The following is a 26,528-nucleotide window of genomic DNA, read 5'->3' as shown; positions in this document are numbered from 1 at the left end:
ATAAGTACACTACTAAACAAAAGTTTATGATTTTTTTTTGTACATTTTAAATACAGTAGAAACAGTAATTTTGTATATTGATACAATTAAATTTTTTTTTTCTATTTTAAGATACGATAAAATATTTGAATGTTCTACAGTTTCTTTTCCCTCAGTAGTCCAAGTGACAGCAGACATCCATAAGTCTTTGGACAGCTTTGCATCCTCTCAAATTCCAACAAGTCTGTTCACAGCACGAAACACACAGAGCTCCTCATTACCTGGATGGACCTGGATGATGATGATGAAGATGTAGAGCATAAGGAACAAATAGGTGTAGTTCTTTGACTCTGTAAACGGACCACATTGTGTAATCTACAGCTTTTAAAGGTACAGAACATTAAATACACACACAAGGTAAATGTTTATGGATATACAGTGATTCATGTGTAATTTACATACCAGGTAAACAACATTTTAACTTTTTTTTGCATTATGCCAGCCAATATTAATAGGCTTCTTTGTCAATGGCTGCATTATTTGTTTACAAACCACAACACAAAGCTTTTTTAGTACGGTTATTAATATTTTTTTGCTTGTTTTTTTATGGGTGCTCAAGCTTTGAGTCATGTTTTATTTGAATCACAGCACATTTAATGTTTAAAGTGATTTGAAAATGAAACTGAACTTAATCTGAAAATCTAAGGACAAACATTTAAAAAGATGGCTTGCTCTCCTTAACAGGTGCTGAACAAGTTTAGCATAGAATGGCATGCTAATAAACGATGAGATATTTCATCTTAGCTTTTCCCAGCAATCATTAGCCACTTAGCAGAATGCTCAAGCCAACAGCTGCAACAACGAAAGGCCATCTGTGCTGTTAGGAGAGAGAAACATGACCTGCCAACTATCGCTAGAACCATTTGGCTAGACAGCAGTGGGTTTTATGTATAGACTGAGTCAAAAACAGTTCTCATTTTAATAAACTTTTACAAACATTCTGCAGTGTAACAATGTATAATGGCTGTTTTGGATAATGAGATATTGCAAGTAGTACCTGTAAATTTGGGTCAGACAGAAGATCCCTGTGCAACGCAAGATTTACTAATGACAAAAAAAGCTATTTTTATACACAACATTGGTAAAGACTAAGAGAACGTTTTTAGCAAACTCGTGTTTGACATGCATAATTCCTGGTATACAAACATCAGAGTTCTTCATTTGAGGCTACAATAGGATTTCACAATTAACACCGCTCAAAGCTCAGCCAGTTGATTTAATAAATGAATATTGCACTTAAATACTCTCAATAACCAGCACTCTATAGTCACATCTTTAGATTGCTTGCATGTCATCTTGTTTGCATGAGCTCCCCAGACGCAGTTTACTCTCATATAGAGTAATAAGTTAGAAAAGTCTCATTAAAAAATAATAATGCCAAAAACTGAACTAATAAGGAAATAATCTATTTTGTAACTTGTACAAATCTCAAATGCTCAAGTGCACTGTAGAAAAAACAAACATTCACTGTTCATCCTCGTTCTCTTGTCCAGAGCCTTCTGAACGATCACCCTCCACGCGGTCTGAGAAAAACAGAAGGAAACAGGAAGAAAGATCACTCTTTTAGACACCTGTTCAAGGTGGTAAAACCAAATGCTGGAGTAAATATCCACTGATAAACGCTTCTTTTTAAAAAAATCAAACGGACCCCTAATTTTTGAAAGATAGTTTACATATTTGATCATTTATATACCAATTGTTTAGAATATTAAATATTTCTTGCTCACTTGGTCATTAACTTCATTTGTTTCAATCTTTTTAATTTAATTTTAATTTAATAGTTTTTTCCGGCTTTAAGTGAAAAAAGCCAAGTTTTCAGTGTGGGCTTCAGACTTTTGGATCTCATTGTATGAATACAGTCAAAGAACACAAAGAAGTTCACCTGCTCTGACGTGATTTAATGAAGCCAGCATTCGGAGCATGAAGGAAGCAGGAACAGTGATGGTGTTCCTCGTCTCTTCCAGCATTAACTCATTACGAGCAATCACCTACAGCACACAAACAAATCAGGAAATTAAATCCACAAACTAGCCAACTATTCACACATACACACATACATATATATATTTATATTTAATAAATATAAATGGATACTTACTCCTATAGCTACAATATAGACATACCAATACAACTGCTTAAACTGCTATTTAATAATAATAATAATAATAATAATAATAATAATAATAATAATAATAATAATAACAATAATAATAATAATAATAATAATAATAAAAAAACGGTACGTAGAACTCTAGTGTCCTCTACTGGGGGGTTTAATTACATCTTGAAACAAACAACAGGTCTGTGTCATTATTTTAAGGATCAAAACAGACCTTTATCAACAAAATCAAATAGAAAACATTGTCCAAACCTCTTCGGCTAGGACTCTGTTAAATGAAGCTGACTGTTCTAAAGGCGACCACAGCTTGATGTCATAGTCTATTCCAGATGAAGCAAGAACTGCAAAAAACAAAACAAAAACAAAAAGTCAGACCAAATGATGTGATAATATAAAACAAAATCTTTATTGGTTCTCTGTCTATTGTCTTGCTCACTGGGGTCATAAGGGTGAGGCTGCAGGCAGTTGACCACATGGTTGTCGGCCTCCAGCAGCATCAGGTGCTCTCCCGTGTGTCTGTCCCAGACGAAGATATGGCCACAATCCGAGCCACTCATCACAAAGTTATTGCCCCAGAAACACGACTCCTTTATCTACATGTACAACCAGGTCAGTAAAGACTAATGTAATGTCTTTGTATGGTTCTTTACAAAATATGACTAGAACTAATAAGTTTGTGTACAATATACATAAGGCAATTAACTGTCAGCCTACCATGGTCCTGGAGTTGCGGTGGCCCTTGTACATCATCTTGACAGAGGGTCTCCTGATATTCTGAGTTTCACTCTCTTCCATCTCTCGCCGTTCTTTCCTCCTGCGGAACAGCTCCTGGATCCGAGCTGCGGCAGAGCGTCTATGAAAAGTGGAGCATGGAGAATTATGCTTATGAAAAATCAACTTCAAATTTTTTTTTGCAGACAATCTAGATGCTGCTTCACCTATCAAGCATTAACTTTTGTGTGCATTAATTCATATAATTGTTTATATATATATATATATATATATATATATATATATATATTTCATAAATAAATAACAGCTGAACCGCCTCAGAAAGAGCAATTATTAAAAATACTGAACATAAATGCAAAAAAAATAAAAAAATACCAGATAATATTTCAAAGTAGAGGAAAACAAATACACAGGAAAAAAATAAAAGGGGGTTACAGAATCATTATATTTCTTCTAAGTGGTCTAAGAGAAGTTCCCATGTGCCTTCAAATGTTTTTGGTGAGCTAAGCTTACTAAACATAACAGTTTCATTTTAATAATACAGAGCATCTCATTTAGCCATCTCTTGAAACAAGAGGCTTGTGAAGATTTCCAAATAAGAACTATTACCTTTTAGGTCGCACCACTCGAGCATGCTGTTGGTAATTTGCTTGGTTAGTAACTAACCAAAGGGTCATTACTCAAACATTATGTGCACTCTCAGGCAGTGAAGTTAACAGGAACTACTTAATTACATACAACATTTTACACAGCTACACAATATGAATACCAGGTTAATGAAAAGTAAATCAAATCTGAACACCTTGCAATTAGATTATATAAGTGTCCATCTCAGAAACATTACAGTACCTTATCATCCTATCCCCTACAGATGATCCTCTGTAATTCAATCTAATGAGAAGAGTAGCATTTTACTTTTGACTGTCCAAAGGATAAACACTGTTTAACAAACATGCTCGTGTTTTATGGGACGTCCCGTCTGTCATAACATGTGCCTACACATCGTGATGATTTGCATCATTAAACATCTTGACATGACGAGAGTCCATACCTCTGTCCCGGCCCTCCTCTGTACCTGGCTGAAGGGATGAGGATGGGGTCATCGTCGCTGTCATCAGAGTCCTGATTGCGGGATGGCTGAGTCGAACCCTGACCACCCGTCCCTGTGGTCTCGCTCCTCCTGCACCGCTCACTCAGCTCCCCCGAACCAGCAGCCTGGAGCTCCTCTGAAGGAGCACTGGGACGAGCCGTGGCTTCAGTAGACAGTGGTGTGCTGTTTTGAGAGCTGACGGAGGTCTTTTCTGTGCCACTGTCTGCAGTTTGGCCCCCATCAGGTGTGGGTTGACTCTCTAAGGGTGAGTTTGAACCTAGTTGTGAGAAAAGTTAAGATAACCTAAAATAGGCCACACAACCAACACAAATTTTTTAGTAATGGTCATGTGGTTGTAGACTCACATTGCTCTGATGTTTCTCCAGCGGGCTCCGCTCTGGTCTGGCTCTCACACACCTCCCCAGGCTTATGTCTCCCACTGCTGCCTTTGGCACTGGACGCTGGACTGCTCCTGTGCACAGTCGAAAAATAAAAGTGATTTGCTCTTACAAAAAATGCCATTCTTGAAAATAATATACTCAAAATTAAATAAAGGAGGAAGCCATAGAGAATTTATGGTCAGACAAAAATGGTCATTTCAAAGTAAAGGGTCTTTGTGAACTGGTTTCATAACTCGTTTTTTTTTTACATAAAACTGACATCTAACTTGAGAAAATATATGTTTTTGCCTCTGATTCACACAATGTCCGAACTGTTAGAACTCTTTTGTGAACGTTCTCAGCAGCAGGCGCGTGAGGCATCTTTTTGCTTTACAGCAGATGCAGATATTATAAGCGCATTACCGCCACTTTTTTACTGTATGTTTTAGCCTTGATTCCCATCCACTTACATTATAAGACTGGCACTAAAAAATGTCAGCACATAACTCCTGTGCTTGCCTCTCTCCACTGTTCACTGGTTAGGTCCCGGAATTGATTGTAACACTTTGCTTTATGTTTATAAAGCTTTACATGGTCTTGCCCCTCAGTATATCAGTGATCTTCTTGTCCCATATAATGCTTTATGATCCTTACATTCTTCCAGTCAACTACTTCTCTCTGTTCCTCGCTCACATTACAAAACTTAAGGTGACCGGGCCTTTTCAGTAGCTGCCCTCTCTATATTAGATCCTCCCCTTCGGTTTATACTTTTAAATCTTCAATAAAAACTTTTCTGTATTGTTAATGTTTTGAATGATGGTGTTTATATTTTGACATGTTTTCAAGTTTTTGATCCAGTGTGTTAATTCTGTTTTAGTATTTGTTTCATTTTTGTTTTAATACCTCTGTATAGCACTTTGGTTGCAACCTCTGTTGTTCTGAAATGTGCTCTATAAACTAATAAACTAAACTAAAATTTTTGGGTGAATGATCACTTTATCCCTTTTTAAACAAAGTAATGACTTGTGGTTCAGTAATAAGCCATTTTAGGTTTTATTTCAAAATAATATCTTGTTATTTTGTGAGCCTTTTATGAGTGATTCAGTCATTGGTTTTTATATATAAACTAGCCACTTGAGGGGGTGATTTGCATGCTGAGGTCAAGGCTGGTTCTCTGGTCACTCACCATTCATCCGTGAAATCCAGTTTGATGGTGCTAGTGGTGGTGCCTTCAGTGCTGTAGTGCAGACTAAGGACCGGTTCTGCTGTGCCAGTCCGTCCAGGCCCTGGAGGAGTGCTGCTGCTGCCAAGTGAAGGCGCTGATGTGGATAGCACAGATTCTGTAGTGTCTGGGGAAGCTTCGCTGACACCTGTACTTTGATCACGGATTACATGTCCTGCTGCTTCTGCAAGAAAGACAGAGGAAACACTTACAAATAGTGCTTTCCTTAGGAACATTACATTTCTCACTACTACAGTTAATCACAGAAGCAGCTTTCTGAAATATTAGCATGTGATTATTGAGTAGTGACCTAGTTCATACTAAGCTTCAGATGCTCAGATTTAACTTTACTAGCATTTTGACACATATTAATGCCTTTTTTACATTACCATATTTTAGACCCCGTAAACCTACCACATAAAACTTAATTATCTTACCAACTATTAATAAGCATCAATTTATGAGTTTATTGAGGAAAAAGCTGTAGTTAACAGTTAGTTAATAATGAGAATTGGTCCTCAAACTAAACTGTGACCAAAAAGAAACAAAAAAGGTGGGAAAAAAGGGGTGTAGCAAAGTGGGTTGCACAGATAAACAAAAAATAATTATATTAGAGTTTGTTAAAGTTCAACAATTGCAAGCAGTTAACTCAAAGCAAAGATTTAGCACAATGCAAGGTAAAAGGGATCAAAGGACTTAAATATTTCTTGTTCTGTCATGGAAAATATGCAGATACCAATATGTCGTTTTAATGTATAATTAAAAAACAGGAAAAAGCAACAACTGAAAGTCTCTATCTCAAATCAGCGTATTACACTGATTTCTAAAGGATCATGAGACACTGAAGACTGCTAGCTGCTAAAAATTCAGCTTTGTGATTACAGGAATAAATGACATTTTATGACAAGCCCACATCAGTCTTGTGGAGGCTGAACTCATTATGTTGAGAGTGAGAAGGAAAGAAAAATGTGTCCTTGGGTACAGGACATTATTTGAAAGGTGAGCTTTATATGAACTTGGCCCCACAAAAGAGGGAGAAGGACTGAAAATGATTCCCAGAAAGCCTCTGTATCTTTCTGTAAGTTTCTCTGTTTAAGGAGAGGCACATCTACAGAGTATTCTTAAGATGACTGAAGACAAGAGCCACTTTAATCAGAAATGCACAGAGCTCAGACGCAAGGGAGTGAAAGACAATGAGGAAAAGGAGAGGAAAAAATAGTGAAGGACGCACCCTGCTCCTCTTCCAGAGTCATGGATCCAAGCTGTTTGTTTACCACAGATGAGGGAGAATCTGAAACAAAAAGAAGACGTACTGAACAACAGATCCAGTACAAACATTTAAGTGCAGACCTAAATCCTCAGGAAACATGCTGCAGCACAGGCAGAGTAAAGAAAAAAAACCTTCCCTCAAAAATCAAAAGCCACAAACTTTGTAAAGATGAGTCTAGAAGGCTTAGTTCTGGGTTAAAGAAACTAAACCAAGGGTTACAGATTGGGTAGGCTGTACCTTCAAAAATGTGAAATGACATCCAGGAGGTTAGTATATACAAGAGCACAGTTTATAAAGAACAAACTGATGCATAGCCTTCTTTACTGCAGAATTCACTTTCAGGCAAAATAAACAAGTTAGACAGAAATTGGTAGTTCAGGAGTTGAGACTGATGGTGGCAGAAAAGTTTACTCAGATGCCAGACCTATGTTAACATTGACAGTCCATTGTATTGAAACTCCAGAGACCCCCCACCCCCAGAAGAAGTTGTTGCTGAACTAATAGTGCAATGTTTTAAGCACAGAAAATACATTGCACACAGTATGGTTATCGAATAAAATAAACTTATGCTGAATTGCCTGGCTTCACAGACAACAAATATATTCAGTTTGCCTCGAACCATTTCATTATGTGTCTACAATAACTAAACAAATCACACTCGGTGATAGCATCAAGAATGATTTTGTGGAATATTGCAAAGGGAAGAAGAACAAGAGAAGGTATGAAAAGAACAAGATTAATATGGATCAATGTTCAAGGTTTAAATAGGACAGGAAAAAAAAACTACCAACACCAACCAGTACAAACCAGCTTTATATGTAAATATGTGGTTGCATTCCAGGTCAAACAATCAACAGATGGAAGTATATGCATATTGTTTGACATCTGAGCTCTGTTCCAAGATCTAGTAAGCTGCCTCACGAACTACTGACTACACAGGCAGCTATCTTCTCAGGCTCTGTCCTAAATCCAGGTGCAGTTGATGTGGACACATGTCTGTGATGTCATTTTTCCCAATTGTCAATTCATAAGGACTGTGACTTAAAAAAAAAAAAAAAGTTCCTTTATTCAACAAGGACACATTACATTTATCAAAAGTGACAGTAAAGATTTTTGAATTGTTAACAAAAAAAAAATTGCACTTCAAATAAATGCTGCTGAATTGAAATTTCTATTCTTCAAAAATACAGTGGGAAAGCAAAACTGGGAAATACATGTCCCCCTGAATATCTATGGCCATTGTGACTGAATATCTGTGATTCAGATTTTGGCCTGCTTTTGTGTCAGGTGTTTATCTGATGTCTAAAAATGTCATGTAGTTGGGCAGCTCCCTAAGTTTTGGAACACAGCTGTGCTGTTGCTGAATGTGAGCGTGAATGAGCAGCAGTTAGATGTGTGTGTGTGTGTGTGTGTGTGTGTGTGTGTGTGTGTGTGTGCGTGTGTGTGTGTGTGTGTGTGTGCGTGTGTGTCAGAGGGGAGGGAGAGGAACTCTCTCCATTAACCAGAGGTGCAGAAGCAAACCAGAACAGCCATGAAACAGACAGCCAGAGGCGTGAGGATGTTAAAGGAGAGTGGGGATGCAGGCTGGGAGATGGTAACCTGCAGGGGAGCACGGGTCAGCAGCAGCAGCCTGTTGGGCTGAGCTCTCTGGGCTGGAGGTCACAGGTACAGAAGGGACCGAGCGTCTGCCCTGTCCAGGGGGGTCGGACAAAAGAAGCAGTCTCTGCAAACGTCTACACACTAAACTTACCGGCAGCCTGCGAGGACCATATTCTGACAGTGTGGGGTCAGAGGGAGAGAGAAGAGCAGGATGGGAAAGTTGATGGGATGGGGAAAAAGAAGAGAGGCAAATCAGAGGTAAGGAGGAATGCTGGGAAAAAGAGAAAATTAAAGATTGAAGCTATATGCTGAGAGATGTTAGACAAGACTGGAAGGTTTCATCACCCATCAAAAAATAAATAAATGTGTGCATTACACGTCCACACATGTTCTATGGGCATGAAGAGAAATGTACACTTATAAATGTCTGCAATGGCACGATGAGCAAAAAAGGAGGGATTTATCATTATATATATATACCGTATATAAAAACCACTACATGTTGCATCCTGCTTCTGTTTGTGTGATTTTTTGATGCAGGCCCTAACGGCACACATTGCTCAAGAAATAAACCCCACTTGAGGACAACAAATCAGTCAAGACATAGGTCTTATATAAAGGAAGTGCATTGAGTTGGATGAAAGATGTAAAGCAGACATGGTAAATGGACCTATTATATAAATGGAATTAGGTGAATTTGTACATTATCATATGATCTGAATTAAGCCAATCCTTTGGTACTTTTATACTTTTAAGACATTTGCACAACTATGGATCACATTTTATTTGGGATATCAACAAATATGAAATGATATTAGAAGTAATTCAGCATATGTGACCAAGGACCACAAAACTCTTTAGTGTAAATTTATATATATATATAATCTGAAAGCTCAATAAATATGATTTCCAAAAATGTATGGTTTATTTGGATCGAACAATATTTGGCCGAGATACAACTAATCTGAGGGTGAAAAAAAATGTTAATAGTGAGAAAATTTGCCTTTGAAGTTGTACAAATGAATTTTTAGCAATGCATAATACTAATCAAAATTTACGGTTTGATACATTTACGGTAGAAAATTTTCTAAATATCTTCATGGAACATAATCTTTACTTAATATCCTAATGATTTTTGGAATAAAAGAAAAATTGTATCATTTTGACCCATACAATGTCATTTTGGCTATTGCTAAAAATACACCCCAGCGACTTAAGACTGGTTTTGTGCTCCAGGGTCACAACTATAAAATACGGACTTTAAATGGAACATTATGTGCATGTAAACATGGTCACTGCCTCATATTAAAGATGAATGCACAGTGTTTTTCCAATTGTGACAAACTTACCAGATAAAGCTGCCTCTCTTGACGGGGTGGGAGTGGCTGAAGGAGTGGGCGTGACTTCATCCTGGCTCCTCTGCTCTGTGTCTGGCGAGGAGAGGAGAGAGGCGGAGACAGTGCTTTCCAAGGAAGACGAGCTGGAGGGGGCAGGGGCTGTCACAGTGGAGGAGGAGCCTGAGGATGAGGAGGAGATAGACTTGGGGAGCAGCTCTGCAGGTGCAGGAGGAGCAGCAGGTGCAGGGGGAGGATCAGAGGAGGGTGTCTCCACCACCATCGCTCCTTCAGCTGAGACCCCAGTGGGCTCCTGTGCCTGAGTGTGTGTTTCTGAGGTCGCAAATGTCCCTTCTGGTCGAGCTGGCGTACCTGGAGTCAAATCATCAAACATGGAGTGTACTTTTAAGAGTAAGTTTTGACTTTTTTTTTTTAAGTAGAGAACATTTAATAAAATAACTGACACCCTTTCATGTGACACATGATTTGATGCATCGTTCAATGGCTGATGTTTTTTGACGAATAGGATCAAAGTTGAAAAAGCCTCCATAGAGTTTAATACTTTGTGAAATGCCAAAGTAAGTCACATACAGAAGAGCTTTTAAGGCCCTGATATACTTCAAGCTAAACAGAAAAATGATATGGTGTGACGTCATTTCAAAACAAATTGAGGTCCAAACTAAGTTTGTTTGGAATTCAAAACAGCTTGCCAAAGCAAACTTTCCGGGAAAGGTTGTCAACACATTCAAACTACCATTGGTCCATGAAGATTATTATGTTATAACATAACAGGTAGGTGCTCTGAGGATCTGCCTTCTTTGACAGACTGAACAGAAGTAATCAACCAGAGAACATTTCCATGTTAAAGTCAGATGCAAAACAGGAGCACAATGGAGAGCTGCTTTTGTGTAGAAAGTGAAGTTGTAATTCTAAAGCCTGCGTTGTTTTACCTCTGGGTCGAGTTTGAGGACGTGCTCTGCTGCCCTGCGCCTCACTGGCCTCCTCGAACCAGCGGGACAACATGTCCGACATCCTCTGCATGAGCGATACATTTGGACTCTGCTCTCCTGCAAACACAACAAACCTCTTAGTAATTAATATCAAACCAGACCAGAACCTCAAATCTTTTCCACTCACAGAAAGCAGAAGCACTGGAAGCTGCAATATGCAAAGTAGTAGCGAAGTGAAGCATTCTTTGGACTAAATCCCTGTGAAAAGCTAACAAGCTCCCCTTAGACAGACTAAGACTAAATTTTGGTCATTGCAGCGGTGAAATTTACAGCATCATGTTATTACAAAGCACCCCAAAATTAAACATGGTGCAGCATGAGGTAATATAATTATAATACTGCGCTCAAATCCCCAAATCCCCTCTGTGGACAAAAGCAATGTTTTCCTCAACATTTGGAAAATGTTACATCAATTAAATCAGTGATTGGGACATGTACAGTGGTTACAGAATAGAATTACCCACTGAATCAACACATTTTGTTGCTTTGCAGCCTGAATTAAATATGGAAACAGTTCTTGGTTTTTTTGAGATATAAAACCAACATAAATAAATAATAATCTGAATCACTGATTTGGAAAAAGGATCACCCCTTTGTGTTGAACCACCTTTTGCTTTAATTACAGCCTTTGGTCTGTTGGGATCTGTGTTTACTAACTTTGCTATATTTTCCCACTCTTCTTTGCAGAACTGCTCAAGTTCAGTTAGATTTGATGTTGACCGTTTGTGGACTACAGTCTTCAAGTTATTCCACAGATTTCCATGGGGTTTAAATCTGGGCTCTGACTAGGCCATCCAAGGATATTAATCTTTTTTTCCTCTAACCAATGTGTGCTCAGTTTTGCTGTGTTTGGGTCATTGTCATGTTGTAAGGTAAACTTTCTTCCCCACTAACAACTTTCTGGCAGGGGAACAATATTTTGCTCCATGCATTTTACCTTCTATCCTGACAAGGTCTCCAGTCCCTGCTGCAGAGAAACACCCCCAGAACAGGATATGACGGATATGACCACCTCCATGCTTTACTGGAGGAATGCTGTCATTTGGATGGTGAGCTGTACTGGATTTTCACCAGACATATCGTTTGGTGTTGTAACAAATAATAAATTTTTTGTCTCATCTGCCTCAAAATCTTCAAGGCATGTTTTGTCAAAGCTCATGTGGACTTTCTTGAGGAGTGGATTTTTTCTTGCAACCCTCCCATACAAGCCACATTTGTGGAGAATTTGTGTTCTTGTTGTCACATACACACAGTGACCACTCTTTGTCATAAATCCCTGCTGTTGGCCTCTTGGTTGCCTCTCAGTTCAGTTTCCTCCGGGCTCTTTCATCCAGTTTAGAGCAACGTCCTGATCCAGGGAGGGTCTGTGTTGTACCAAATACCTTCCACTTTTTTATTAATAGACTTCACTGTGCTTCTAGGCATTTATAAAGCCTTTGAAATGTTTTTGAATCAATCTCCTGACTTTTGCCTGTCCACAACTTTATCCCAGAGATTTTTTGAAAGTGCCTTTCCACCCATAGTTTACTGTTTGCTTCAGTTGCACTACTAAGAACTGAAATGCTCCAGGAAAGCTCTTTTTTAATGCTGAGCTAATCAAATGACCACAGCTGATCACAGTTGAAAGTCAAAAGGATTATTGGCCATTGAGAAGGTGATTAACTACACCTGAATGAGTTTACAAGTCTTTTTTTAGGAGCGGGTGATCCTTTTTCCAACTTAGTGATTCTTTTCTATATCCACTGTACAAGAACACATATCTGTGGATCTATTCCTGGTGCATTAATCTGAAATCACCCAATAAGTGTTTTTTCGCTCCTGTATGTGCGCTGTGCATTCTTTCTTACCATCACGCTCCCTCTCGCTCTCAGGCCGAGCGCGTGGTCCTGTGTCTGACCAGTCGCCTCTCAGACGCAAGCGCTTGACCGGGGGCTGCCTCAGCTGTGGGAAGACACATCAACAAGCTGTCAGTCAGTCAAAACCTCTCACACGCCCTAAAATAACACTCTAAAATAACTTTTAAATCATCTGGTCTGGCAAGTCTGCAGGAAGTACGACCAACAAACATTTCAATGAGGGCAGATCTCATAACGGTGAAGTGAAACAGGACTGCCATCATGGATTGAAACCAGAGGTCTATAACAGAGGGTTCTCTAATTATTACATTGTAAGATAAAAAGTAATTTTTGAAAAATTAAAATAAGCATTAGACAAAAATGCAATATTAAGTTCACTTCAACCAGAGCATAAAGTAAAGAGTAAAAGTTCAACTAAATGCATCTTTGTGCCACCAAAGTTAAAATATACTATAAATAAAATGTAATGAACAAGAATATGACACTTTACATCAATAAAGATTATTTTAATGACTTTATCATCATAAAGTATGTGATATAATGTAATGTATATATTTTTTAATGACAATGGGGTCCAATGTTGACTTTAAAATACATTCTGGAAAATAATGTTCTGTGTCCCACAGAAGAAAGAAAGTTAATTTGGAGGTGAACTATCCCGTTAAAAAGCAACACTCAATATGCTAAAATATGTATAAAGTGGTTTCCGTTTGAAATAAGGTGTCATAAGTCTGAAAGAAATGATAGAACTTGGGATGTTGATGGGATAAACTATTGAGGCCACATTGCCATGTGCCTCGCTCTCACACTTTTACCATCTCAGTCAGTCAGGACTCTCTATTTTGAGTGCTAGGGTGCATTAACAAGACAAGTACCGGCTCGAACACTGCCACATTAGACCAAACAAAGCATTCCAGAGACCAATGCGTTCATTCTAAAAATAATCTAATAATGAGCACTGCAGCTTCTCTCCACTTCACATGGAGGGATAAAGTGAGCTATTCTTTTTTTACTTGTAAGATGCTGAAGAGGACACATGCCTGCTAAGGTGCTTGTGGTTTAATGCAAGTGACATTTATTTTAAGCAAAACCATGGCTCTTTAAACTATTTTTAAAATAATATTATTTAAAATATAAATCTGAATTCTTTATTCCTTTAACCATTACTAGATTAGTTCACTATACTTCCTTTTGAAACTTTTTTTAATGGATGGGCCTCATTCTAATGAATAGGCTATACTATATAGGTCCTAAGAGGGCCCCTCTCTAATAACTTTGCTGCTTACAATGAGTATGAATACCATACATACAAGTAAACTGTAAACTCAACAATTTCACATTGCTCTAGCTCCACATTCACTGATTACAAAACAGTTTAGTAAAACCTTAGTGTTGTAGCAAAGATTTATTGAAGTCAACAGGAGCACCTTCATTCTCACTCGCAGTCACTGTGCACTGGGTGCCTATTTCTGTCTCAGCTGTGGACCTCTGTGTGTGTTTGCAACTCTATTTGGAAAGGAATCTGATCGCCGGGGATCCGGACACAGCTGATCACACCGTACAAGAGCTGAAGGGACCAGAACGGTGACCCAGCAAATTTAACAACTATAGTTGTGGAAAAATGAAGGAGTGTGTAGACTGGCAGTTTAGATGAAAGAGGCTTACGTTTGAGTATATATGCATAACAAAATATAACAATGTTCATATACTAACTTTCAAAAGCTTGGGGTCAGTAATGGAGTCATTAACACTTTTAATCAGAAAGGATGCATTCAACTGATCAAAAGTGAGAGTAAAGACTTTTACATGAAAAATAAAATAAAAAAATAAAAAAATGTGACCTTTCTATTCATCAAATTTTGAATTCCACAATAATATTAAGAAGCAAAAACTGTTTCCAAGATTTATGCTAAGAGATATTTATTGACCACCAAATCAGCATATTATCAATATTTCTGAAGGATCATGTAAGACCTAAGACTGGAGTAATGGCTACTGAACATTCATCAGTCATTATAGGAATATACAGAATTTTAAAATTTTTTTAAATATAAAACAGTTATTTTCAGTTGTAAAAATGCATTACAATCAGTGTTGGGGAAAGTTACATTTAAAAATAATTCATTAAAATATTGCATTACTACCTAAAAAATTAACTAATTATGTTACTTAGCTACTTTTGCATTACTTTTTAAATCTGGGCTAGGCTTGCTTGTTTGCTTATAATATTAAACTAAATAATATTGGCAAATGTAAAAACTCTTTCACACCAAAAGCCTCAGGCTGAAGGAAATGTAAATTCACGTCTGCACAGTAGAAAACAGAAGAAGAAATTTCAACACTCTTCAGCAGTAAACAAGAAGAAATGTTAGTTTATTTTGTGAGTGAGTAGAATTAATTCATGTTCACATTTATTCTAGAACTAATGCAACATCTTACTCCAGATTTCTCTCTACATGGGGACAGGAGAGCTTTCAATCAATAAATGGTAAAAAAAGTAACTGGCGTTACTTATTTGAAAAAGTAAAAGTAGATATTTTCTTGTAAATGAAAAAGTAATGCATTACTTTACTAGTTACTTGAAAAAAGTATCTGATTACGTATGTTGTAATTTATATTAAAAAAAAATTAATGGAGAAAAAAGTCTTTACCAGGGGCATGTCAGTTACTCATAAGCGAGAATATAGGTGCTTCAGAGAGGGAACAAAATGTCAAAAACAAAAAGTGGATCCCATTGGAAGAAACAAAACAAATCCACGTCCAGGAACTCACATAGCAGGCAAAATATAAAAAGCCTTTACTGTAAGACAGGGCTACATGTTAAAAAACAGCAACGTGTATCAGCCCAAACAGGCCTTCGTTAGCGTGTGCGAATGTTTTTAGTGGTATCAAGGATTCTACACATTGTGACAGATAATTGTTGCTGGATACGTGTTACATCATGCCTGGTTATACACAATGTATTAATCACAATGCCTGTCTAACTTCCTTTGCTTTTTCTTTCCCTTATCGGTGCACTCAGTCATATATTTCCTCATTAAATTATTTTAAGCATAAAATAAATGAATTGTACATTGAAAAATATATTTAAAATAATGTTATCATGCTGTGTAACTGTACAGTTTCACTCACAGAATACATGTATTAAAAAAATCAATATGGTATTAAGATATAAAATTCCCTACTGTATATCTTTATTCCCTGGTGAGAGTCAGTCTTAAAGAAATATCACTGAGCAGTGATCCACATCCTAAGCCACAGCAGCAACATCGTTTGAGCTGTCCTCTCCGACACTTCTCTACAAAACTAATTTCAAACTGCAGCACTGAAGCGCAGTACTGCTGAGGATTACACAGAGTGCATGAGACAAGAGTGCAGAGAACTTCAAAAGTCCTTTATTTAGTTTTTGCTTTAGGCAAGAACAGACTTGATTGGCAAAATGAAAAGGTTGGTTTAAATCAATGCATCTATATCAAACCTCAAGTTACCCATGATATGGCTGCATTTTGAAATGCTTGGTAATTTTAATGTGGCACTGATCTCACAAGAACTATGGCAAGAGGTGTTGGAGTCTTGTCAAGCGCTGTGTAGCAGATTCTTGGGCTTTTCCTTTTTGTTCTGCTCTCACGATGTGAAAATGACAAGAGACACCGTAGTCTTGTGATCTGGTCATCTGATTAAAGTAACAATTTCCCATGAATTATTCCACTGGTCTACACTTGAAATCTCACATTTCAATACACACATCTTTCCATCGGTCTATATCTTCAAAGAGTGCTTAAAATCTTTTTCTCCCTTTTTATTCACTTTGAAGCCCTATTACCTTCCTATTCGAGGATAATGTTTCTGAAGTAAGGAAATGCAATAGATCAGATATTTAAATTTACTTTTTATCTGTTTTTATCTAAATAATGTAAAGCATTCTGAATTATTCAGAGGTGTTCTTAAAACATCACAAAATTAAAAATCAATGCAATCTCTGCTCTCATCATTTGCTCACCAAGCTCTAGTGTAAAACAGCCAAAGAACATCCACCTGATATCTGCTTACCTCCTCTCGCCGCTCTTCAGAAGGGCCCTTGAGCTCCCTGGCCTGGTCATCTTTGGGGTCAAACAGGTAGATGTAGTCAGAAGAGTAACTGACCAGCACTTCTTGTCCATCTTCACTGTAACACAGAGAGGTTACGCGGCAGGACTTGGTGGACAGGTGTGCTGGGACGAAACGTACACACATGCCGATCGTCCCTCTGCCCATGTAGTTACCTAGTAAAACAGAGAAACCTTTCTAAGATCATTTAAAGAAAACATTTAAAACATTGGCCTTATTCTCTAGTTTAAAGGAGGAACAAATGTTTTGTAGATTCAGAGTTTAAAACCTCTCATTGCAGTGATCAAAACAGAAAGGACACAGATCCATATATGATTCCAAATGCTAAATATAAAAGATCATTAAATCACATGGCCCATATTTGTTCCTCTATGAACCTGATATACAGAATAATAAAAGGCTGAAATGCAGAGCATGAACTATTTCTCACCCGTAGCTCTTGTTCCCAGCATTCTTCTGTCATAGATCCTTACTGAGCTATCTGAACAGCCCACAGCAAGATAGTAGGGGACCAGGGGGCAAATGGATATTGAGGTAGCAGCTCTCCGGCAATTAATCAAAATGTCCTGATAAGGGAGAGCATAGAAAAAGAGAAAGTGGGCAATGACATAGAGAGGGAGAAAGGAATAAATATGTTGGTAGTAACTAAAAACCAGAGGTTATGGGGAAATCTTTAAATAAACATTAGTAAATCACACACAAAGGTCAAACAGAAAGAACAGTTCGGTTTTTTTAGATATACGATTGATTGAGAGTATAATTTGGAATAAAACCAATAAAGTTCAAAAGGGTAATAACCCTAATGTTTTTGAAAGAAGTCTTGTGCTTACCACGGCTGCATTTGTTTGACTTAAAATACAGTAAAAACTATTGCAATGTAATCATTTAAAATAACTGTTTTATGTTTATTAATACATTTTAAAGTGTAATCTATTCCTATGATGGCAAAGCTGAGTTTTCAGCAGCCATTAGTCTAGTCTTCTGATTTACATTATTAATCAGAAAACATTGAAATATGATTTCTGGTGCTCTTTCTTTTGATGCTCAAGAAACATTTATTATTATTACTGCTGAAAACAGCTGTGCTTCTTATTATTTTTGTGGAAACATATTTACATGTAATACATATTTAAAGGGTGTACAAAGAACAGGGTCAAAAGAACAGCATTTACATTTTTTTTAACTTTATAAATAGTCTTTAGTGTAACTTTTGATCAATTTAATACATCCTTGCTAAATTCAATTAGCAACTATTCATTTTTTTATAAATGTTCCTGCATTTTTCCATATATACCATTATAAGTATAAATTACATGTTACATAATGTAAAAGTTGTAAATATAAAGATTTTTTCTAATTCCTCAAGGACCACTTGCAGCATCTTCACAAATAAAGGTTAAAAAGCTTGCCATTCAATAAAAAAAAACATCCAACCAAATGGCATTATTTTATTATTTATTTATTATTTTATATTTTATTTTATAATTCCGCCCACAAAAACAAATAAAAATTGGTTCAAAATCCTGCTTCACATCACATGTATTGTATACAGTAGTTTAAAGCCCTGCTACTAGCAGAACCCAAGTAGTGTGCCAAAAAATATGCCTTCTAATAGCAACAGAAAGCAATCGTGCCCTAATGGCAATAGCATCTTCACCGCACACACTCTGTGGGTTGAGAAATCAAGGTTGGAGGCTGCTTCCTCATAAGAATGTATCTGAGGAACAGGTTCTGCATCAGTGTTATTCACCAGCTGTAATGATGAGACTGAACGGTTTGGGAGGTGAGCCTGGTCTCGGATCAGTACAGCTCCTCCCCTGAAACATGCTGAGCTTTTGATGTATGTATCTACTACACAGTCAAATCCTTCTTACATCTTTACAGTCCTCTTTTGTGCAGCTTGTCTTCATCCGCATGTCAAACCACCTCACTGTACCATCTTCTCCACAGGACAGAAAGGTATATGGGTCATTTGGCACTGTCGCTATCTGTAGATAGAAACAGAAAGAGAGAAATATGTGAGACGTCACATTTCAACTCTAAACAAAGACACGGCTGACACAAAGAAACATTCCCAATCCCTCTTTGTGTATTTTATTTCCTTCTCACTGTGCTCTTTAAATAACACTGTACCTCATAAGCAGTGCCATAGTGGCAGGTGAACTGGCACTGCCTGTTGATTTCTTGGCTCTTCTCTGTGTGTGTGTAGAAAATGATGCCATCTCCTGAACAGGACACAATCTGTTGATCGTTAGTTTGAGGCATGAACTTTGCGCTGAAGATGTTGGCCCGATGTCCTGAACGAATAGTTGTCTTGACCTAAAGGCAAAAGTACAGTATGGCAATTTTAACAAAACTGAACAAAACACCAAAAATAGGAAACTGATTAGCACAGGGTTAGTTTAATCAAGCTTTAACATTGTAAAAAGATCAGAATTCAGTGCATCAATAATTTTCAGTTATTTTCACATTATGACCAATAACTAATAAATGGCTGTTATTAAAAATATGATATATTCTAGAACTTAATCTAAATGATATTTTATCTAAATAAATGAAAACTAAAACAATTTATAATTAAAAAAATAACAGCTTACTAAAAAAGTACATTTAACATTGTTTTTAAATTATCACTTAGTTCTTGTAGTTTAACTTTTAATTAGATGACAGCAAAGGTAATCTATACAAGTATGTAAGTTAGAACGAATCACATCCAATATTGACCAATACTGATAATTAAACATTTGAATATAGGCCGATAACCAATATGGTACTGATTGTATGCTAGCGATTCAAAGTAATTCAATATTTTATCTGTGTCTTTAACTTACCTTTCTATTGTAAGGGTTTGTGATAACCAAGTTAGTGTCATCAGAACCTGATAAGATGTATTCTCCTGTGTCATTCCAGGATATGGTGTTAACCTTTAAGGAAACATGAAAACCAGGTAACATAAACACCAATTTCTTAAACTGCTTGATTGAGCTTGTTTTTTTCTTTTCCAAAAAACTGTGCCATAATTTAGCATAATTTAATTTAATAGCATAATTTAATCTCCATCAATTACTTTAAAGAAATAGAGCACCAGAAATGAACAGTCTGTCATCACTGATGCAGAAACCCATGATTTCTTCTTTGGAACACAAAAGGAGATATTTTGAAGAATTTGTGTTCCACAGAAGAAAGTAATTTCTATTTGTTGCCATCATTAACTAAGCATCACTGATAACATTATTATTTTAACCATCACATAAAATCCTGCTTTAAGATTTCAGAGCTGAAATGGACTGAGGCAGTGTGTGTCGCTTGGCCTTTAAGAGCAAGCGATCAATATTTCATTAACTCAAGGCTGATACACTAGTTTCCTCCTCTTTTTAGAGCAGCTCAGACCTCATCACACAGGATCCATTTCCTTTGACCTTTTCCTTTCTAAAATAACATCACATGGAGGGATTAAACATTTATCCCTCATTCTGCTCTTCCGCTTTTCACTCTACGGCTCTGCTTTGTGTAGTGGGGAGATGGAATTAGATTGAGTTGGATGTAGTAAGATGCACTGCGTGTTAAAATAACAAGTGCTGAAAGCAGCCTAAACTGTGTCATTAGTGAATGCGGGGAGTCAAAGCTGGATCCGAACCTGAAACATTACTCCAAAGTCTCTTCTTGCAGTTAAAAATGCACAGCAGGTATTCTGTACATTTGTCCTGGTTTTACACATCAGCTGAAACACTTCAAAAATAGAAAAAGAGGAAGGCCATCTGATCAAACGGAATACACTAATAATTTTTTGTTTTTGTTTTATAAACTGCATCTGTTAGCAATTTCCACAAAAAGGAATAGCTTTTATAAAGACACAAGCGCGATGTTCTTTTTAGGGACAGAACTAGATATGTAAGCTATGGTAGTTTATGGTCAAACAATTTTTTTTCTTTATTTTATTGGAAATATAAATCAGCATTGATTTAGCCCCTACGAAGTGACAGCTAGATTTTAAAAACTAACTAACATTAAATAGATGCAACATCTGTAACCTTTAACTTGCAACCCTGTTACAGATTATTTCATTTAATTTAGTTATGCTCATATAAAAGCCTGTTTATTATGTAGTTCACCAAAAAAATGAAAATTATGTCATCATTAACTCATACTTCACTTCTACTAAATCTGAATGAGCTTTTTCTTTTGAGCACAAAAGATGATATTTTGAGGAATGTTGGTAGCCAAACAGCTGACGGTAGCCAGTGACTTCCATATTATATATATATTAAAAAAAAATTTAATACTATAGAAGTCAATGGCTACCATTAACTGTTAAACAATCTTTTGTGTTCAACAGAAGAAAGAAACTCATATAGGTTTGGAACAATGCTCACCAAAGTTGCATTTATTAGATCAAAAAACTGACCCCAAACTTTTTAAACGTTAGTGTATTTTATCAGAATACATAATACATTAAAAGATACAAATATTTTTAAATGGCCATCATTTGAGAAAAATGCTCATTGCAGCCAGTATATTTATGGCATCTACCAGCAGGGGCTTTACAAATTGGAATGTTTTGTATCTGCTTATTATGAACAGTCCTCGACAGATCATATTGAAGTGCTGCCATCTTTTCCTGCTGTGTTTCTGTGTTACTATCATACTCAGTATGAGGGATGTTTCCAGACAGTAGCAAAATACAGAAATATTTTCACTGACACAAACATATTAAAACCAGCTCCAATCATGGTTTTGCGAGTTTGTTAAAGCCTGTTAATGGTTATACTGGACTGTGTGTCGTTTGCGAGGCTTGCAATTAGAGCACATGGCTTTGTTGGATGTCCCAGCAGTAAAGCAGCACAATATGACATTCCCGATGGCTGCCTGCCGCCTATAAGCCTTCGAGTTTAAATCACTAACAGATAAAGAATTGGAGACACTAATAAGTGGGCAAAAAGAGATGCACACACAACACTCACACAAGTGATTCCCCTGAGACAAAATAACCCAGACACATTCTCCTACAGGCACATTTATCAAAGAAAAAAATTAGCCTACAAATAAAACTGCTGGGGGCGAGAGCATCAGACACAACTACAAACTTCATCACATGTGAAACAAAGACTTTAAAGACTTACACATCCATCGTGCACACTGAGAACTGCTTCAAGCTTCAGTCGTTGCACGAACTCTCTTCTGCCTGTAGGGGGGAAAAATGTATCCATTTCATTGTGGCAATTTTCATGTCCAAGATCATTTTTATTGTCTGTTAATTCACACAAGAGAATAAGAACAAGGACATATATTTGACCTGTCCCACATTCAATATACATTAAATTCAGCCATTTACTGTAAAGCTGCCGTTTCTGTGCCACTAGCATCACCAAACACAACTGCACAACTGACTGTCCAAACAGGTTTCTTTCCTTCTTCTACCTTTATTGACCAGTAACATTTATTTTAAAGAAATTAATACTTTATTAAGCAAGGACATTTAGAAGAGACAGTAAATATTTTTATAATTATATATATTTCAAATAAATGTTGTACAAAACCTGAAAAAAGAGCCATGGCTTCCATACAAATATTAAGCAGCGAACTGTCTTCACCAAATGAACATTACAATAAATTCTGAAGATCATGTGACAATGAAGACTTGAGTAATGATCACAGGAATATATGACATTTTCAAATATATTAAAATATGTATTTATGTATTTAATCAAATAAATGCAGACTTGGTGGGCATAAGAGACTTCTTTCAAAAACATAAAAAATCTTACCAACATCAAATTTTTGAACATAACCAATGCTCTCTAACGACCAATTTGCACCTATTTTACAAGGGGACTAATTCGCACGACCTCACTCACATGATTTTGTATGATTTGTCTAGACCCCAGTGATGGGTAGGTTTAGAGGCAGGGTTAGGTGTAGGTCATTCGTACATTATTCATACGAATTGTGCAAAATAAGTACGATTTAGAACAAATCGTATGAGCTTGTACAAGTGTGAGGTCATACGAATTCGTACAAATTAGCCACCTCATAAAATATGTACAAATTGCTTTGAGATTGGGCTTAAATATCAGGCCACTCAAACAAACAACATCAATGTGTTGATGATGCTGCCACAATCTTTACAGTTTGGTTGGAAATCAACCAACATTGCCAAAATGACACCTTTCAGTTAAAACACGATGAGCATAGTTCCCATTCACTCTTACGCTGACTTTAGCTGTACAGTACAAACAGAGACAGTTTACTTTCATTTTATATGAATAACAGGCACAATAATCTAAACCTGAAAGCACATTTATGGTGTAAATCATCCATGAAAATATATTACGTGGGTAAGGATGCTGGACTGATTGTTAATGGCTGCTGAAATCTTCATTGCTTTGGAGAAATGCCAGAACACTATTACATTACCTCCTGCATTTGCTAAGTTGCTAAACAAAGATGAAAAACATCCTGTCATATGCTGTTGTAGTTAATGTCAACCACCCTGATTTGGTTCTTGTTTCGTTTTTTATTTGTCTAACCTCTTATACCTCAGATTTATTTGACAGGCAAACACTGTGGTTAAGGCCCAAATCTTGGTGCTATACAACCACTATACCAACTCACATTCAACAGCATTTGCATTAAGAAACATTTATAACATTTATATATTTGTTGCTGACAAGCAGATATTTATGTGTGGCTGGTAAAAGAGAGATCTTTCCATGACTGTATTTTCAGCCTGTGTAATAAAGAGCTACAAATAGCAAGTGCCAAACTTAGGACAACCATTTTCAATGGTGCGAGCCCAGAGAACAGCAGTAGCCTGAGATTAAACTGATCTATGCATTGATGGTACAACCTCACAGAAAATGGTCTGGAAACAGAAAGCAAAAGTTTAAATTCATGCAAAAGGAATGTAGGTTAAATTACACTCTCAATCCATTCACAAATGCAGAAAACAGAGATGCTCTGTGTCGTTTTTCTGGCTGCTCTGTTTCTAACCATAAGCACTGGCAGGCTTTATAACATGAATGAGAGCCGAGCTAAATACAGAACGCTCTGACCGATATGCTATCATCAATCTCTGCATTCGGGATCCATTGAAAAACAGCTCACAGACACCAAATACAGAACATATTGGCACACTCCATTAATCAAACAGAATTCAGCATCCGATTTTTAGGGTACAGAGAAGACATGAGCTAAACTGGTATTGTCTAAAATACATATTTGGGTCAGACTAAGTGTTAGGGAGTTATTACATAAGCGTGCTTTGAAGTCTGCCAAGACTGGCTGACACTTCTCTCAGGTCTCTCAGCTTAGGTGTAATACTCTGTGTGCTACATTACAAAGATACAAAACTCACCAGTAAGGGTAAAAATACCTTTTTTGTTGGGGGCGGGGGTTCATGTGAAAATGACTTTTAGAGATCAGATAATGACAGATTCTCTTCACTCTCAAGCCATGAGCACAATTCCTGCCTATTCCTAAGTATAATAGGCAGTGAGTATTACTGAATGAAAGTGCATCTCTCCTAGATTTAGTGAAAATTCTGTCATCACTACTATCCTATTTCAAACCCTCACACAAAGCCATATGGCATTACAAGACCTGTATTATAACCCAAACATTATATGGAGTAAGATTGTGGTACTCTCATGCTACTTTTTTTAAACAGCCCTTGTCTTGGTTCACTTTCACTGCATAAAAACAGCATTGAGATTCCACTAAATAACTCATTTTGTGTTCCATTGAAGAAAATAAATACCTGTTTTGAACAATATAAGAGTGAGTAAATGACAGAATTTTATATTATTTTGTGTGTGTGTGTGTACTATTAATTATTTTGGAAACATTTTACAATCATAATGTGGTATTAAAAAAAAAAATTGTATTATTTATTTAATCAGGGACAATACCCATTAATAATGCATACAAATCTGCTTAAAATGTGCCAGATTTAGCCAGGTGGCTAATTTCCATGGGCAGTTCCAGTCCTATGTGGCAAAACTGCAAAACATATCAATCTGTACTTAATACTGAAAATAATTCCAGAAACAACGGAGCATGTTTTGTGTCAGAAATCAAGAGCTAGAGCTGTTAGTCAAAAGCAAGAACCTTGACATTTTAGGGAGCATCAAGGTCACCCATCTAAAAAGAAACTCTGTGTCTACAGATATTAAAACACAACTACTGCGGTCCTCCCAGATCAACAAATAAAACAATTCAAGGGCACTTTTGTGTTTTGTATTATTTAAAGGATTATAAAAACCTGTTCACAATAAGATCGCCTCATTACCATAAAGATCTGTGCTGACATTCAATGACTGCATACACTAATTAGCATATACTGCAAAATATAAAACCACAATCCTAGCCTACTAATATCTCTTTACAGGTAGATCCTTCTACTTTTAGATATTGTTTCTTAAACTATATTGTTCTTAATTGTCAGAGCGGTTTTTGAAAATATTTTTTTCTGGGCACTTTATGATTAATTTAATAAAAAATATTAATAATAAAAAAAATGATACCACGTTTGCTTATATATTTTAGAACATTTTGAACAATGGACTTATGAGAAATTGATAGCATTAAACAATAATAACATTTGTGACATTTTCTGTGGGGTCTATTTCACTTTTGATATCATATGCAATTGTGTATATTTAATGAGATATGCATCATTTGCGTATTCTAAAGGTTTAAATAAGCATAAATCATCACAAGGCAGAAAAGGAAGGAGAAATCTGTAGCCAATTCAACTGTAGTACTTCCTCTTTTATCTGATTATCAACACAATGCAATCTAAAGACAGAGCTCTTCCCTGACTAATCAGCTGGACATTTCTTTTCTTCTTCCTCTGAATCAAAATGTAACCAATAACACGTCTTTCTGAAAACAGACCAGCATCAGAGTAACAGGTCAGATGATCTCTAACCAGTGTCCCTGTCCTGTGTTCAAGCTCAAATGACAGCTGCCACCGAGAAATTCTTCGTAAACAAGTCTCCCAGGTGACTTTCACGTGCAACGGTGTGATATCGGTCGTAGTTTCTTACCTAAATAATTTGTCCTGACCGCATATGGATCTGTGCATCCAATAGTGCGTTTTCGCACATCCCAGATGAGGTTGCCAGAGCAGGACATGGTGTTTAAACCTCTAATGTTGAGACATGCATGGATGAAACAAGGGTAGAGCAGACGCTTTCTTTTCTTGTGTGTTTGTGTTCCTTCCGTGCCGTTTGATTATTATTGTTTCCTAATAGTCGCTATAAGTTCATCGACCACTGACACTGGACGAATGAGAGAATATTACTCCTCAAAATCGACAACACCGAGGCGATCCAGGTTCGACACTTTGTACATGACTGCTTTGAGGTGTAGTAAAAATATTGTGCTTGTTGTTTGGGTATCCGCTTTAGCCTCTGCTGCTCTGCTACGTCAAATCCATATCGAGCCCGAAGCCAATGAAAGGGAACGAGTGGCTCGCTCTGGAGAGCGTCAAGTGTGCGTAGAATTTACGCCGATTCTAGGATCCCTGACTGCAACACTATTTTTTGTTTCACCTAACTAAAGTATTTATAACAGTAGTTTAAATATATTAGGTAAGAATATTTGGTAACTGACGTGCGGATGAAAACCACCCATGGTAATGTTTTAAGTAAAAAAAAGGAAACTGGTTATGGTCCTCACTTAAAAGCGATTAAAAAGTAACGTTTCATTGTCCCATTTATTTTCTTTAAAAAATGCAGGAATAAAAACAGGGAATTAAAATATTTTAG

At 36.8% G+C, this 26,528-nt stretch overlaps 1 protein-coding gene across 12 annotated transcripts; it reads right to left on the bottom strand.

The window, feature by feature from the left end:
• Positions 1–939: 939 nt before the first annotated feature.
• On the bottom strand, positions 940–26,201 carry LOC113053105 (DDB1- and CUL4-associated factor 6-like). 12 transcript variants are annotated; one of them, XM_026217807.1, is made up of 21 exons: positions 25,806–26,201; positions 21,879–21,940; positions 19,590–19,682; positions 18,892–19,077; positions 18,633–18,746; positions 17,189–17,324; positions 16,702–16,913; positions 12,643–12,736; positions 10,736–10,852; positions 9,801–10,157; positions 8,452–8,625; positions 6,811–6,873; positions 5,547–5,772; positions 4,346–4,452; positions 3,942–4,257; positions 3,740–3,781; positions 2,873–3,011; positions 2,595–2,751; positions 2,411–2,499; positions 1,922–2,027; positions 940–1,562 (listed from the first exon to the last, which is right to left on the bottom strand). In XM_026217807.1, exons 1-21 carry the CDS (start codon positions 25,891–25,893, stop codon positions 1,504–1,506), a joined length of 2,937 nt encoding a protein of 978 aa, XP_026073592.1. In that variant the 5' UTR covers positions 25,894–26,201; the 3' UTR covers positions 940–1,503. The 12 variants fall into 12 exon arrangements, with proteins under 12 accessions (XP_026073592.1, XP_026073596.1, XP_026073593.1 ...); XM_026217811.1 differs by having other exon boundaries at positions 3,966–4,257; positions 25,806–25,893; XM_026217808.1 differs by having other exon boundaries at positions 5,547–5,766; positions 6,814–6,873; positions 25,806–25,893.
• Between the last annotated feature and the right edge of the window lie 327 nt (positions 26,202–26,528).

This window comes from Carassius auratus, chromosome 34 (assembly GCF_003368295.1).
Source record: "Carassius auratus strain Wakin chromosome 34, ASM336829v1, whole genome shotgun sequence".
Lineage (NCBI taxonomy): Eukaryota > Metazoa > Chordata > Actinopteri > Cypriniformes > Cyprinidae > Carassius > Carassius auratus.
Note: the sequence above shows the minus strand (reverse complement) of the source record. Positions and strands in the feature narration are given on the sequence as shown.

What these genes read in the sequence shown, in the direction of transcription:
- LOC113053105 (XM_026217807.1), bottom strand. Translation starts at nt 25,893, where the DNA reads ATGTCCTGCTCTGGCAACCTCATCTGGGATGTGCGAAAACGCACTATT. An exon ending in TCAGTGTGCACGATGGATGT is followed by an intron (nt 19,683 to 21,878) that starts GTAAGTCTTTAA and finishes GTTTCCTTAAAG; the next exon opens with GTTAACACCATATCCTGGAA. An exon ending in ATTAAATCACGTCAGAGCAG is followed by an intron (nt 1,563 to 1,921) that starts GTGAACTTCTTT and finishes TGTTTTTCTCAG; the next exon opens with ACCGCGTGGAGGGTGATCGT.